General features: G+C 40.8%; 1 protein-coding gene across 1 annotated transcript in view; it reads left to right on the top strand.

Annotated features, from left to right (window-relative positions):
• Window positions 1-14,799, top strand: part of NIBAN1 (niban apoptosis regulator 1) — a 179,964-nt gene that overhangs the window by 149,163 nt on the left and 16,002 nt on the right. The window contains exons 9-10 of the mRNA XM_033197341.1: window positions 1,770-1,957; window positions 12,639-12,800. Of these exons, the coding sequence (XP_033053232.1) occupies window positions 1,770-1,957; window positions 12,639-12,800 (350 nt within the window). The remainder of the gene's footprint in view (window positions 1-1,769; window positions 1,958-12,638; window positions 12,801-14,799) is intronic.

The following is a 14,799-nucleotide window of genomic DNA, read 5'->3' as shown; positions in this document are numbered from 1 at the left end:
ACATGGAACTTATCCAGCCCTTAAGGAAACACCTGCAGGCCCCAGCTCAGGAAGCTGTGTGGGAGTTCCAGGACGTTACCGTGAAATTTGAACTGGACCTTGAAGAGAGGAGTAGGATGTTTACGAACAGAGGTAGAGGAAGGAAGGCAAGGTAAAGGAACATTGAATAAAAGTGCAGAGAGGGGGTGCGAGCACACTGTGGTAAGTAGAGGCATAGAGGGAGAGTGGGCAGTGAGGAATGTTCCCTCCCACAGCCCTCCTGTGCCTATCTTGGCCCCACCCAGCAGGTGAAATCTGCCATCTGCTGCTATATCTTTATTGCATATTACCCATGTTCAGCATTGTTCTGAAATTTCAATTAGATGCTTTTCAAATACTTCCTCTCTTTAAAGTTAATTAACTAATAATTAATTTATTCTCCTGACAAACAGTTTTATACTTCAGTGTCAAGCAAGTCATTTTTAGAAGACTGTAGATTTAGATTGTGTCATATTTGGATCATACAACTGAAAGCATTTTTTCTTAATAATTCTATGACCTGTGTAATATTTTACATCCCAAATATTTATGAGTGATTTGTAATATTAATAGTATTAGTCATTTTGGATTCTCAGAATAAGAGGCCATGATCTGGTCCTGCACCACTCTGTGAAATATTTCTGCCAGTTGAAATAAGAATGAGGCCATTCATCTCACTGTAAGCAAATTCCCAAGAAGAACTTAAGAAAGACAGTTGAATGTTAGCCCTGCTCCTGCAAATTAGGGTGTGATGTTTGTCCAGTCATCGAGCATCTCCAGGCCTCATTTTTTTCATCTGTAAAGTGGAGAGATTGGATACCAGCTCCACTTGTGCTTCTGTTTTCAGTTCTGTGATTCTATGACAAGGCTCTGTGACCTGCCTCGATCCACAAAGCTAGCCTTTCAGTCCACGGAGCAAGCTCAGGCTTCTTCCAGCTCTGGCCTCCTTCACTCCATTGCGGCTTCCTAGCTGATCCTGAGAATTACCTCTGCTCTGAAAACAATGCAGGTTTCCATGTCCTACCCAGACTGGACCAGGAGCTTCACTGTGCTCTCCCTCTTCTAAATCAAAAAGCAGTACTTTCCTCTGGGGAGTGGAATTATAGTGACATTTTTTCATTCTTCTTCATGATCAAAATGTACTCCACATTTTTGTCACTAAGCAAGTCATCTTGGTCAGAAAAACCTATTGTGATTTTGTTTTGTCTTGTTTTAATCAGGGATGGGGACAGGAGGTAGGGGGGCAAACTGAATGGAATTTGTTTCCATTGGCCCAAGAAAAGAATGTACTGGAGTTCTTAAAAAGTATTTTGGTGGGGATGGGGGATGGAATTATATTGGGTGATTAATTCCTAGAGAAATGAATTAAAACAATAAATTATGTTTTTAGAAGACAAACTATGCATATTTAATGATGGTGATTGACAGTAGATAGATGAATCACCAGCCTTTTCTTCTTTGTATGAAGAGTTGCATGTTCAGGGGGACCAAACAGAAAAATGCATTTTATCCTAGGGCAGAGGGAAGCTTGGGGAGTGGATAGGTTTGTTCCAGTTCTCAAATGGTCCAGTGGTTTTCCTTTCTTGTGACCACGAGCGCCGGGCTCATTGTGCTAGTCTATCATGGCCACTTGAGCTTGTGTTGCCTATTAAATGGCTCCGTGGGGCACCATTCAGCTCTGGTCTGGCTCCAGTGCCCACAAACCCAGTTTTGCCATATGTCACAGTTTTTTTGGCTATTTCCTACCTCAGCGATGGTGGCCCAGCCGGCGGAGAAAAGCTGTGTGGAGAGTGTGCAGCCATTCCTGGCATCCATCCTGGAGGAGCTCATGGGACCAGTGAGCTCGGGATTCAGTGAAGTACGTGCACTTTTTGAGAAAGAGGTGGATGAACTTAACCAGAACTTCCAGAACACCAAAGACAGTGTCCAGCTGAAGGAGGTAGGATACAGAGCTGAGGAGCTGGGTGTGAATGGTCTGCCTGGCTGCATTTTCCATGGGGCTTTATCTGCCATTTCTCCCTCCCTTCCTCCCTTCTTTCCTTCCTTCCATTCTTCTGCCCTACCCTCCATTCATCCAGCCTTTCTTCCGTTCATTCAGACCCCCCATTCATCCATCTATTCATCCATCCATCTGATAGTTTTATTGATGGTTTTCAAGTTAGAAAAATAATAACCTGTTTGTACAAGTGAAACAACATACTCAAATATATATAAAGGCAAACTTAATCACCATCACTGATACCCACTAATCCTAGTCCACCCCAGCCTTCTAGGCTACCCCCATTCCCAACTCCCTGAATTAACTAATAGAAATAGCTTGGTATATATTTTTGCTATAGTTTTTCTTTATTCATACAAGTATATATCCTCATTTGTAGAACATTGTTGGTTTGTTTTCAAAAATATAGACTCATGATATGAAATTTGATTAAAAAAAAAACTTCAGCCAAATTAAATCTAAAAGAGTTTAATTGAGCAACAAACTATTTGCAAATCAGCAGCCTCTAGAATCCCAACAGATTCACAGAGACACTCCAGGGGTGCCTCATGGTCAGAACAGATTTATAGACAAAAAAGGTCAAGTGACATACAGGAATTGGAAGGGAGGTACAGAAACAGTGAGCTTGGTTACAGCATGGCCTTATTTGAACGCAGTTTGAACATTCAGCAGTCTACGAGTGGTTGAAGTATGGCCCCTGGGATTGGCCAACACTCAGCTATTGTTACTACTGAGTTAGGTTTTCAATTTTGTCTGACTAATAAGCTAGGTTACAGTTCATCCACAAGGACTCAAATATATAAGTAAGGAGTCCTTCTTAAGCCATAGTTAGTTTGCATTAACAATTCCCCCCTTTTGCAAAGGATATGAACAGACACTTCTCAAAAGAAAACATGCAGCCAACAGACACATGAAATAATGCTCATCATCACTGTTCATCAGAGAAATGCAAATCAAAACCACAGTGAGATACCATCTCATGCCAGTTAGAATGGTAATCATTAAAAGGTCAGGAAACAACAGCTACTGGAGGGGATGTGGAGAAATAGGAATGCTTTTACACTCTTGGTGGGAGTGTACATTAGTTCAACCATTGTGGAAGACAGTGTGGTGATTCCTCAAGGATCTAGCACTAGAAATACCATTTGACCCAGCGATGCCATTACTGGGTATACACCCAAAGGATTATAAATCATGCTACTATAAAGACACATGCACACATATGTTAATTGTGGCACTATTCAAAATAGCAAAGACTTGGAACCAACCCAAATGTCCATCAATGATAGACTGGATTAAGAAAATGTGGCACATATATACCATGGAATACTATGCAGCCATAAGAAAGGATGAGTTCATGTCCTTTGCAGGGACATGGATGAAGCTGGAAACCATCATTCTGAGCAAACTATCACAAGGACAGAAAATCAAACACAGCATGTTTTCACTCATAGGTGGGAATTGAACAATGAGAACACTTGGACACAGGGTGGAGAACATCACACACTGGGGCCTAGTGTGGGGTGGGGGTCTGGGGGAGGGATAGCATTAGGAGAAATACGTAATGTAAATGACAACTTGATGGTTGCGGCAAACCAACATGGCACATGTATACCTATGTAACAAACCTGCACGTTGGCACATGTACCCTAGAACTTAAAGTATAATAAAAAAATTAAAAACAATAATAATAATTCTGCCCTTTTGGTCATTTTCTCAATTTTGAGAGATTGACCAAAGCCTTAGTCATTGATGTTATTAGCACTATCATAAATGTACTTACATGATTTTGAAATCCACTGGGAAACAGCAGAACAGTGAGTTTTGCAAGGAGGGAATAAGGACTGAGTAGAGGGCACCTCCTTATGCTGGAACATTTGCAGGAGAAAAACAAAACCTGGTCTGTTCTAGGATCTATGTGTTTTCTTAAAGTCCTAGCTTGATTATGTCACATTTAGCAGAAGTGGCTCTATTTTAGTTTGGTTTGGTTTGTTGGGGCCTAGTGCATGAGCTTAGTCCCAAATAATGGCCTCCCATTTAAAATTTTGTTTAAAAATAAGTCTCCCTTTTGAGCCAGGTTCTCACTTAGGGGAGAGTGTGACCAAAACTTAGGGCCTTAGCACAACTCTCAGTTACCATCATTTTGCGTTTCTGGTCTCGGCATGTCATTCATATAGGTTATGGAGTCCTCATGGTCGCATGTTTCTTTCAGCTTTTGTCATTTCAGTTGAAGAGGGACCATTTGACGTCCTAGAAATGGCTGCATGCAAACATTTAAAACCTTTGAGAGAATACGGCACCCAGGAAGACTATTATTATGACTACTAGGATGATAATATCAAGAGTTTGGAGTATGCTCCTTACCCAGGGTCCCCATAAACCAAATCACCTAAAATTAAATATATTAAAGAATGAGCTAGATGAAGAGTCTACTCACTTGACTAGGTGGTCTTTTCATTAATCCCCTACAGCTGAATTTTTATAATCTACATATGATGTATTTCTGCATAGGCCACAAGTGTCAGCAGCTGCATAGGTACATTTCTGTTTAGCCAATTTTATTATTTAGCACAACTTTCACAAGAGAATTTAAAGTCTGTTGTGTAACAACAGCCTATAAAGTAGAATTTGCTGTAGGGCCTATTATGAGAGAGACATTTCTAATTATTGTCTTTTAGTCTAAACCATGGAGAAAGGACCTAACAAATGATGTCCTTCTAGAAGAGTGAAGGCCTCCTGGCAGTGTTCTCTTTAATCCATGATACAGGTTAAGAGGAGTTTTGACTGATTATGAGGCAACGTATGTACCACTAAAGTTTCTCACCTACATTGGGCCTTAATCTGTCTTCTATTAAAGTATAAGGTTATTCATATATAAGGTTGGCTGCAAAATCCTTCACAGATAAAATTATACCCTATAAATGCACATAATAGACTCCCTTTTCATTTATATTGTTCATAGAGGCATGCACAAGGAAAAAGTATTCAAAGATCAGAGTCTTGTGATAGCAGAAGTCTTGATCCATGATCTTGGGAAAAGCTGTTCACATCAAGGATGTCATCTTCTTCTGGGGAGAAACTGTCCTGGTTAGTTTAACTTAAGGGGTCCAGTGGGTGTACAGTTCCAGGACTGTGAAGCAACCCTTCTCAGTTGTGAGATGATGAACCCAAGGTTCAAGTCTCCAAAGTTTTGCTGTAGTGTGGAGGGCAGTGACAGTCTTTCTCTGATGTTTTCAGAAGATATAATCTTCAGTTTCTAGATTATGAAGGGATTGTCCTCAGTGAACCATAAAAAGCTTTCTTTACCTGGTGAAAATACATTGTAGCATAATAATCTACTGTTATAACATCAGCCCTCTTGCTTGGGAAAGCTTTTATACAATTAGAAAACATGCATTGAAGATGACAGTTGAATGAAATCCCTTTATAAATGTTTAAATGGCCCATCAGATAGCCAAATATACCTGAAGCTTTAATTTTTTTCCCAGGAATATGGAAGCAAATATTGGTTCTAAACTATTTCCATAATTTATAAGTTACCACATCAGTAGACTCAATTTAGATTATTTTATCTTTTCCATGAGGAGTCATGGAAGGCAGAACCTTTAATAATAAAAGCTTAAGGACTCAGGAAGGACAAGGTGGCCATCCTGGTTCTTCATGAGTCCATGCTTAACATTGAGCTTATGTCCTCTTGAATACCAGTTATTTCTCCAATTTAGGTGCACAGCACTGCTAACTAATGGGTTATCATAGGTAATTTGACTTAGACCGTGGAGTTCATTCAAATTGTATGTTTAAACAATTTTAGTATTGGCTGATTTAGCTTGATAATCTAGAGCTTGGTTTTGAAAGGTTTGTCAAATGCCACAGGTTTTAAACACTGGATATTACAAAATAGAATCTTAGGTTACCTTCAGTCATTCATTTAGCCAAAATGATGATACAAAAATTTTTTAAAGGATGAAACATTACTCTGATAGAGAGGAGACCAGCTTTCCAAATAAGACCCAATGAAGATAGCATGAGGCCAACTGCCTGTCTTCTTTCCTTCCCTTCCCCCCCAACCTTTTCCTTTTGTAGTTTACTTAAAAGGTAAACAAAAACCTTTCATTGTCTTTTAATATTATATAAAAATCCTTTTTAAAAGAGAAAGCCAAATTTTATGTTTCTATTAGTGTATTTTTAATGTTAAAGCTAGTTTTTAATAACATTTTATAAATATATTCAATTTTAATTACTTTGACCATAAGGTAAGATTTTTATAACTCATTAGAATTTTTTTTCTCAGAACAGAACAATGTTCCAAGAAAACTCTGTTGTGCTTTTATTCCAGTGTCCAATTTAGGGAAAAAATAATGCCATTTTATTTAGCCAATATACTCACACATAGACTCTCTTACAGTTAATTCTTTATAAACCTTGCAGAACGTGTTCAAACCTTTAGCTTTATTTAATTTAAAACAATCCTTTAACCCTCTAACCTAGGCAAAAATTTATATTTCCATACCTTCTTATAATCTCTTACAAAAAATACATTTCATTCTCCTTACATACCTTGCATGTAAACCTATTTTTTTCAGTAGGCTCAATTACATATTGCAGTGTTAACTCTCAGCAACTTTTACTTTTGGTAAAAATCTTGTTAAGTAAGGGATTTAATTATGTACTAGGTGTGGAGCCTAAGACCCAGACAGATAAGGTCTGACTTATTCCAGCATCTAACTCCATGTGTCTCAGGCCTTACCTAGCTGTAAAGCAGGCAAACTGTACAGTTAAAAGTCAAAGTGGCAGTTTATGAAGCACCTTTAAATTGTACAACATTTCTGGCACAAATTCTTTTTAATAAATTATTTCACAACTTACACAGACCATGTATGACATGTTTAGACTTTCTGACTTGCCTAAACATCTCTCTTTTTAAACATCCAGTCATTTTACTTTAGGACAAGAATTTACCATACAACATACTCTCTTATATAAAATCTCTTTTCTTTATAACCTTCTTTGCATGTCTAGGGGGCATGGTTAATTCCATGTATCCCCAGGCCTTATTTAGAATTTAATGTCTCCAAAATAAATTGAACAATTTTCAAAAAAGTCAAAGTTGTTTATGACCTTAAAGCATTTAGCAAACCTATTATCTGACCTGCATAATTTAGACAAAATGTCTTTATTTTATCAATAATCTTTAAAGCTGTTTTCATTTCCCAAAAATTCCTGAAGTTACATGAACTAAAAGGTATTACAGTTTTTATTTTGCTTTCAAAATATTTGATGTAATTGCTTATTTTTGTTTAAGCCAATTAATTAGAGTTCTTTTATATAAACATTATACACAACACATATATAATTACACAGACAGACAGAAGAACATTATACAGTAGTTGTAAGATTTCTCATTTGCTAGTTTTTTAGTTTCTTAATTGGTTATTGACTTTATGGTGGAGTCCTTGGAAGAACAGGGCCAGGAAAGGGGTCTCTGGTGCCTCCAGGCTGTTAGAGCTTGAATACCCACTTTTAATTAAGCTGACTTTTAACCATAGCACTCTTTAATAAAGTCTTTTTAAAATTTCTTTTTAACCAATTTTAGCCAGGCCAAATGGCTGATTATTTCTGGCTTTTGAAATTTACCATAGTAGGTAATCTCGCAGATGCTCAGAGAAAGGAAAATTTAAGATAGTCCATGGAGGATAAGAGACTAGACAAGGTTATGCAGATATTCAACCAGAAAGAGTTTGCTTCCTAAGCAGGGAATTGCACCTGGACCACTAGTGTGAAAGGGCAAAACCTTAGCTACTGAACTACAGCATGGGGTAATCTCTACTGCCCTTCCCAGAAGGAATCTAGAGTAGTTAACAGTGAGTTTGCAAAGGCTTTTAACTACTCAAGATAATTTTTAGAGCTAACTATGACATAAACCCTAAAACTCCTGTTCCCTGGAAGGCAGAGACCAAGAGAAAGTACTGCTATGTGATTACAAAGTCAAGCTCCTAAGAACATAAAACAAGATGGAGATAAGCAGTGATTTTTACCATTCATTCCATTGTTTTTACAGAGAGAGAAGCCAGAAATCTGACTGGTAAGAAATTCTTACCTTTTGGCCAGCATGCCAGGCTCTGGGCTCCCTTTCCCTGAGTGGCTTTAGTGACCCAGCTTGCTGCACCATCACGCTGGGGTCCAAGCCGCATCATAAAGGAAAATTACTTTTTTTCATTCTGGCCAGAGCAAAATAATAAAACATAGACATTAGCCACTCTGCTTAGCACCCAATATCAAACTGGCGAGGCTTAAATTTGCCCTCAGATGGCCCTCCTCATCTTTAATCAAACCTCCAACTAGGAATTTCAAGGCGCAGTCTCTGGGCAAGATGGTTGCCCTGAGTAACGGAAAAGATATGAAAGGAAAATAAGATGAAGGAAAGTATTGCCTGTGGCATTGTGCAGAAGGTGAAGAGCTCAGGGAGGCCAGAGCAAGATCCATTCATTTCAGTGACACTGAAAAGTTCTGATGGCCGCTAGTTAGTAGCGAAAGGATCTTTTCCAGCAGTCTCATCAGCTCTCAGGTTTCCCTCTTTTTGGGGAGGGAGGAAAAAGTTCCCCATGTCCCACGATCCTGTACATGCCTAATCCTGTCACCCACAGCTATCAGCAAAGAGTGTAAGGCAGATTATTCCAAAGAGAATAGCAGTTGACATCTCATAGTGCCAAAACCGTTCCTAGCCAAAAGAGACTTTACTGAGAGCCCTCATTTTAAAAATGTACTTCAGTGCAGCCAGGCACAGTAGCTCACACCTGTTATCCTGGCACTTTGGAAGGCCAAGGCGGGTAGATCACGAGGTCAGGAGATCGAGACCATCCTGGCTAACACGGCGAAACCCCATCTCTACTAAAAATACAAAAACTTAGCCGGGTGTGGTGGCGGGCGCCTGTAGTCCCAGCTACTCGGGAGGCTGAGGCAGGAGAATGGAGTGAACCAGGGAGGCAGAGCTTGCAGTGAGCTGAGATCCCGCCACTGCGCTCCAGCCTGGGCAACAGAGAGAGACTCCATCTCAAAAAAAAAAAAAAAAGAAAGACAGAAAAAGAAGGAAAGAAAGTACTTCAATGCATTGTTGTTCATTTGGAACATTCCACTGTAAGTTATCTTTAGTAAGATTTTGCTGTTTCTGTAAGACTTCACTGCCTCCCAGGCCTGATGTATAATCCAGAAGGAACTTAGTTTTCCAGAAATTAAGGGGCCCATTTTTACCTAAAATATTGGCTTTACTCCCAGGTTCTCTTGATTAACTCGGCCAATGATTTTTCCTACCTAAGCACACAAGAAAAATGAAAAAAGGGGTAGAACACAGAAATCCCTATGAATTTTCAAAAGCCAAATTTTATAAGCCCTGCAATATTACTGCTTACTACCAGTTCCTTTCTGACCCAGTCAGATATAAGAGGCCTCTAACTGGATCCAAGCCAGTTAATTCCCAGATCAAATCTGTTCCTGGACCCAGTCCAGTTTCTGTCATAACTACAAACCCAGTTTGGATCAGAAACTTGCTCAAGGAAACTCAGAGAACTCAAAACACAAATCCATGGAGCTCCAAAACCCTAGAGGGAGCTTACCCGTGATCCCCAGCCTCTTTGAGAGATCAATGGACACAGGTGGGACCTGCAGGTACCTTGTGTGTTCACTCAGCTCTCCTGGGGGTCACTAGAAGCTCCACTTCGGATCCTGCTTCTGACACCATCTGATAAAAGAAAAACTTCAGCCAAATTAAATTTAAAGGAGTTTAGCTGAGCAATGAATGATTCACAAATCGGGCAGCCCCTAGAATCACAGCAGATTCACAAAGTCTCCAGGGGTGCCTCACGGTCAGAATAAATTTACAGACAAAGAATTTAAGGTAATGTACAGGAATCAGAAATGAGAAACAGAAATAGTGAGATTGGTTACAACTCGGCATTTGCCTTATCTGAACACAGTTTGAACATTCAGCAGTCTATGAGTGGTTGAAGTATGGCTGCTGGGATTGGCTAACACTCAGTTATTGTTACAGGTGCATACTACTAAGTTAGGTTTTCAATTTTGTCTGACTCTTACAGTTTATCCACAAGGACTCAAATATAGAAGTATGGAATCCTTCTCAGGCTATATTTAGTTTGCTTTAACAGATCAATATTTCTCAAAGTATAGTCCCCAGACCAGCAGTGTCATCATCACCTGGTTGTTTAAAATGCAAATTCTCAGGCCCCACTGATGATCTGCTAAATCAGAAACTCTAGGGGTAGTGCCAGGAGTTTGTTTAACCAAGACCACCAGAGGTTCTGGTGTACCCTACAGTTTTAAGAATCACTGACAAAGATACAAATTGGCAGTTTGGTTTTATACTTGACATATCGTGATGAACATCCTTACAAGTCAGTAGATAAAACCAGATGCCTCTATTTCTTTTCCTTTATTCTTTATGCATATGTACACATATATAATTGTACATTAGCAGACTCACTTTACAGATGTTTTGGGGTTTCTTATTGCAGCCTGTTTTGTTTTACTTGTCTTCATTCTCCCCCTTCCCCAATGCCACCACCTTCCCTCAAGCAACTCGTGTTAACAACTTAGCATATGCCATTCTATATTTTCCCCATTCTCATCTAACACATAAAACACACACTTAGAGGCTAGACTTTAGATTGCCTGCTTTAGGAAAAATGGGATTATATTTTATATGTTACTCTGCTTATCAGTTTCTCATCTAAAAATACCTCATGAAACTGTTTCCAAGGTAACTGTTTTAGCTCTAAATCTTTCTTTGTAATGGCTGCATGATATTTCATGTATGGATATACCATGATATATTCATTCATCTCAATATTGCTGGCATTATGAATAAAACTGTAATAAATATATATATTTATATACATATATATGTATACACACACACACACACACATACACGCACGTATACCCTGATGTGTTTATTTCTGTAGTATACATTCCTAGGACAGGATTGCCAGGTTGAAAGTACATTTCTCATGTTAAAAAATGTTTCCATTGCATTTCAAAAAAAGGATTTAAATTTTACATTTCCACTAATTGTGTATGATAGGGGCTTTCTCCCCCATATTGCCATCAGCAATAGGTGTTATCATGTGATTAAACTTTAGCAATCTGATAGGAGCAAAGTGGGAACCCATTTTCCCTCTCCTGTCTTCTTAATTGATATTTTAAAAAAATAGACACATTCCATTTTGTGAGGAGCTGCAAGTTCCCCAGCATGCTTTTGATCCTTAATTCCACTTCAGTGGATCTCTCCATAACTCACTTCATAAAGGGAGCAGTATTTTCCCTTTAAAGCATAATGAGAGTGGGCCCTTTTAAAATTCCTGTTTAGAGAAACCTAGAAATCTAGATTATCTCTTCTGCATGAGCTGAAAGTCAGACAGTGCATCCTATATTATTCATATGTACCCTGCCTCATTCCCCAGTTCCCTGTAGACCCTCCATTTTCGGAACCTTTCTTTCTGCCTTCTTCTGCTCCACCCATTCCCCTGTTTATTTTAAACCTCCAATATCCCCTTTAAAAAATGATTTTAGGCCGGGCGCGGTGGCTGAAGCCTGTAATCCCAGCACTTTGGGAGGCCGAGACAGGTGGATCACGAGGTCAGGAGATCGAGTCCATCCTGGCTAACACGGTGAAACCCCATCTCTACTAAAAAATACAAAAAACTAGCCGGGCGATGTGGCAGGCGCCTGTAGTCCCAGCTACGTGGGAGGCTGAGGCAGGAGAATGGCGTGAACCCAGGAGGCGGAGCTTGCAGTGAGCTGCGATCCAGCCACTGCACTCCAGCCTGGGCGACAGAGCGAGACTCCGTCTCAAAAAAAAAAAAAGAAAAAGAAAAGATTTAAAAATAAGCTTGGAAAACAGAATGCATTCTGTTGCAACAACATTTGTTGATAACACTTTAGGGCTTTAGCGGGTGAGGTCTGATGCTGGAAGCCCAATGACCTCATTGATTGAATGCAAACTAGAGTAGGAGGGACACCAGTTCTTCAAACTGGATACCTCTCCCAGTTCAGGGCTCTGCCTCTCCACTTCCCATCCCTTAGCACCTGAAGCAAGCTATAGCAGAGGGAAGCCCTGTGGGCCCTGGCCGAGCTTCATACAATTGTGAGAAACTCTGGCTTCCCTTCCAAAGTCCAGGAGTCCAGGGAGCATCCCGACCTCCCTGGGGTTTTTTGAGAGGAGTGTCACTCACTCAAGAAGATTTTGGAAGCCTGGGGGCCCAGCAGCAACCGTGTGTCAGAGCCTACCTGCCTGGTTCTTGAGCTCTGGAAGTGGGAGCTTGGAGTTCATCAACAGCTTACAAAGACTGGAGTACCCCTGGGTGCACCCCTGGGTCTTCCTGTCATCCAGTTGGTGTTTCTCCTGGTTTCTGTCCTACCATTACAGCTACCCTAGGAACCCACTGCCGGAGGAAAATAAGACAGTTGAAGGTATCACAGATGTAGGGGTCTGAGTAGTGATTCACTTTAACATGCATTTGATTGTTTAGAATGTATGTAATATGCAATATGTATGCAATACCACTCCTCGATCTGAGGGTGTTTAATGTTTCACTTCACCAAAATGCAGCATCTAGACCAGCTTATGAATCTTCCGCTGCATTCCGTGAAGATGGAACCTTGTTATACTAAAGTCAACCTGCTTCACGAGCGCCTGCAGGATCTCAAGAGCCGCTTCAGATTCCCCCACGTCGATCTGGTGGTTCAGAGGACACAGAACTACATGCAGGAGGTGGGTGTGGCAGGGGCATCCCTGCTGGATGAGGGTAAACAGAGAGCAGAGAAACGGGTGCTGGCCAGTGAGACCGGCTGCTGGTGTAGCTGAGGGAAATGCGTCTTATCTCTTTAGCCATCATGTTGAGGGAGGACATGTTCAGTCCCTCCACTGGCTTCATCTTCCTTCCATGTAGGTGAACATCATAGACAAGATATAGCTCAGAAAAATAAAGTAGCGTTAATTGATAACTACTCGATTTGTCAAATCAGTGCTTTAACCTTGGCTACACGTTGGAATCACCTGAGGGAAATACTGATGTCCAGGCTGGAGTGCAGTGGCACAATCTTGGCTCACTGCATGCAACCTTTGCCTCCCAGGTTCAAGTGATTGTCTTGCTTCAGCTTCCTGAGTAGCTGGGACTACAGGCATGTGCCAACATGCCTGGCTAATTTTTGTATTTTTAGTAGAGATGGGGCTTTACTGTGTTGGCCAGGCTGGTCTCAAACTCTTGACCTCAAGTGATCTGCCCACCTCAGCCTCCTGAAGTGCTGGGATTACAGGCATGAACCACCACACCCAGCCTATATGGCTACTTTTTGATAGAACGTCCCTACCCTGATTCCTACTGCTTCTAATATGCAGCCAGGATTGAGAACCACTGGCTTAAATTAATTCCCTAACGTAATTAAGAGCAAACCAATCAATCAATCAATCATAGCTTCATATTTGAATTTCTTGAGTCTGCTTGACAGGTTTCTTTCTTTTTTTTTTTTTTCATATGGAACCTTTTCCCCGGTAACAGGAATGAATAGCACAAACTCCTTCCATATCATGGTGTTTCCTAAATGAACAAGGGGTGTGGTCATCAACACTCTAAAGGACACCATGCCATTTCACACAGATATTCTGAGGAGAGATTACTGTGGGCCAGACACTGTACCAGATCCCACTTCAGGGAGCTTGAGCGAGACAAATTCTTAGATAAATTCACTACGGTGTTGAAAGTATGATAAAGGTATATATTGTGGCCAGGCACAGTGGCTTATGCCTGTAATCTCAGCATTTGGGGAGGCCGAGGCGGTTGGATCACTTGAAGTCAGGAGTTTAAGACCAGCCTGGCAATTAGATGTGCTGCCTCAGGGTAATGGGATATGTAATAAGAACAGTTAATTTCATGAGCATGAGCCCACTGTTACACTTTCTTTGCTGTGACATTTCACTTTTTATAAGATGCAATGATTTGGGAATGATGTTGGATAAGGTATTCTGTGAGTCAGCAGCAATATTGTGGTGCCGGCAGAAGCAAATAAGAGAATGTATTGTGAGGCCGGGCACGGTGGCTCAGGCCTGTGATCCCAGCACTTTGGGAGGCCGAGACGGGCGGATCACGGGGTCAGGAGATCGAGACCATCCTGGCCAGAATGGTGAAACCCCGTCTCTACTAACAAAACACAAACCTGGCCGGGCGGGGTGGCGGGCGCCTGTGGTCCCAGCTACTCGGGAGGCTGAGGCAGGAGAGTGGCGTGGATCCAGGAGGCGGAGCTTGCAGTGGGCTGAGATCTGGCCACTGCACTCCAGCCTGGGTGACAGAGCGAGACTCCATCTCAAAAAAAAAAAAAAAAAAAAAAGAGAGAGAATGTATTGTGAATAAAGACAACCGGGTTTCTCACTGTGGAAAAAAAAAGTGACAAGGAAAGGGAGAAGCTGGATTGAACCTACAATGTTGGATTATAATGGAATTTATTAGTATGAACTCGTGGCTTCATGTGTGTGTGTATGTGTGTTTTAGTATACATACATACATTTCCCAGCTCTGTCTGCTGGGAGGGCCTAGGAGTAATGATACCCCAGTAGCAATGAGCACACCTAGTACCTAGGTCTTGATTTCTAAATATCATTCTCCAATAAAAGGAAACAAAAATCCTTACAGAAATTATTGATTCCACATACCTGTAATCCTAGCCTTTTGGGAGGCCAAGGTGGGTGGATCACCTGAGGTCAGGAGTTTCAGATT

This window comes from Trachypithecus francoisi, unplaced genomic scaffold (genome assembly GCF_009764315.1).
Source record: "Trachypithecus francoisi isolate TF-2019V2 unplaced genomic scaffold, Tfra_2.0 Lachesis_group5, whole genome shotgun sequence".
NCBI classification, from domain to species: domain Eukaryota; kingdom Metazoa; phylum Chordata; class Mammalia; order Primates; family Cercopithecidae; genus Trachypithecus; species Trachypithecus francoisi.
The sequence above is the reverse complement of the archived record's forward strand: the minus strand, read 5'-3'. Positions and strand labels throughout refer to the sequence as shown.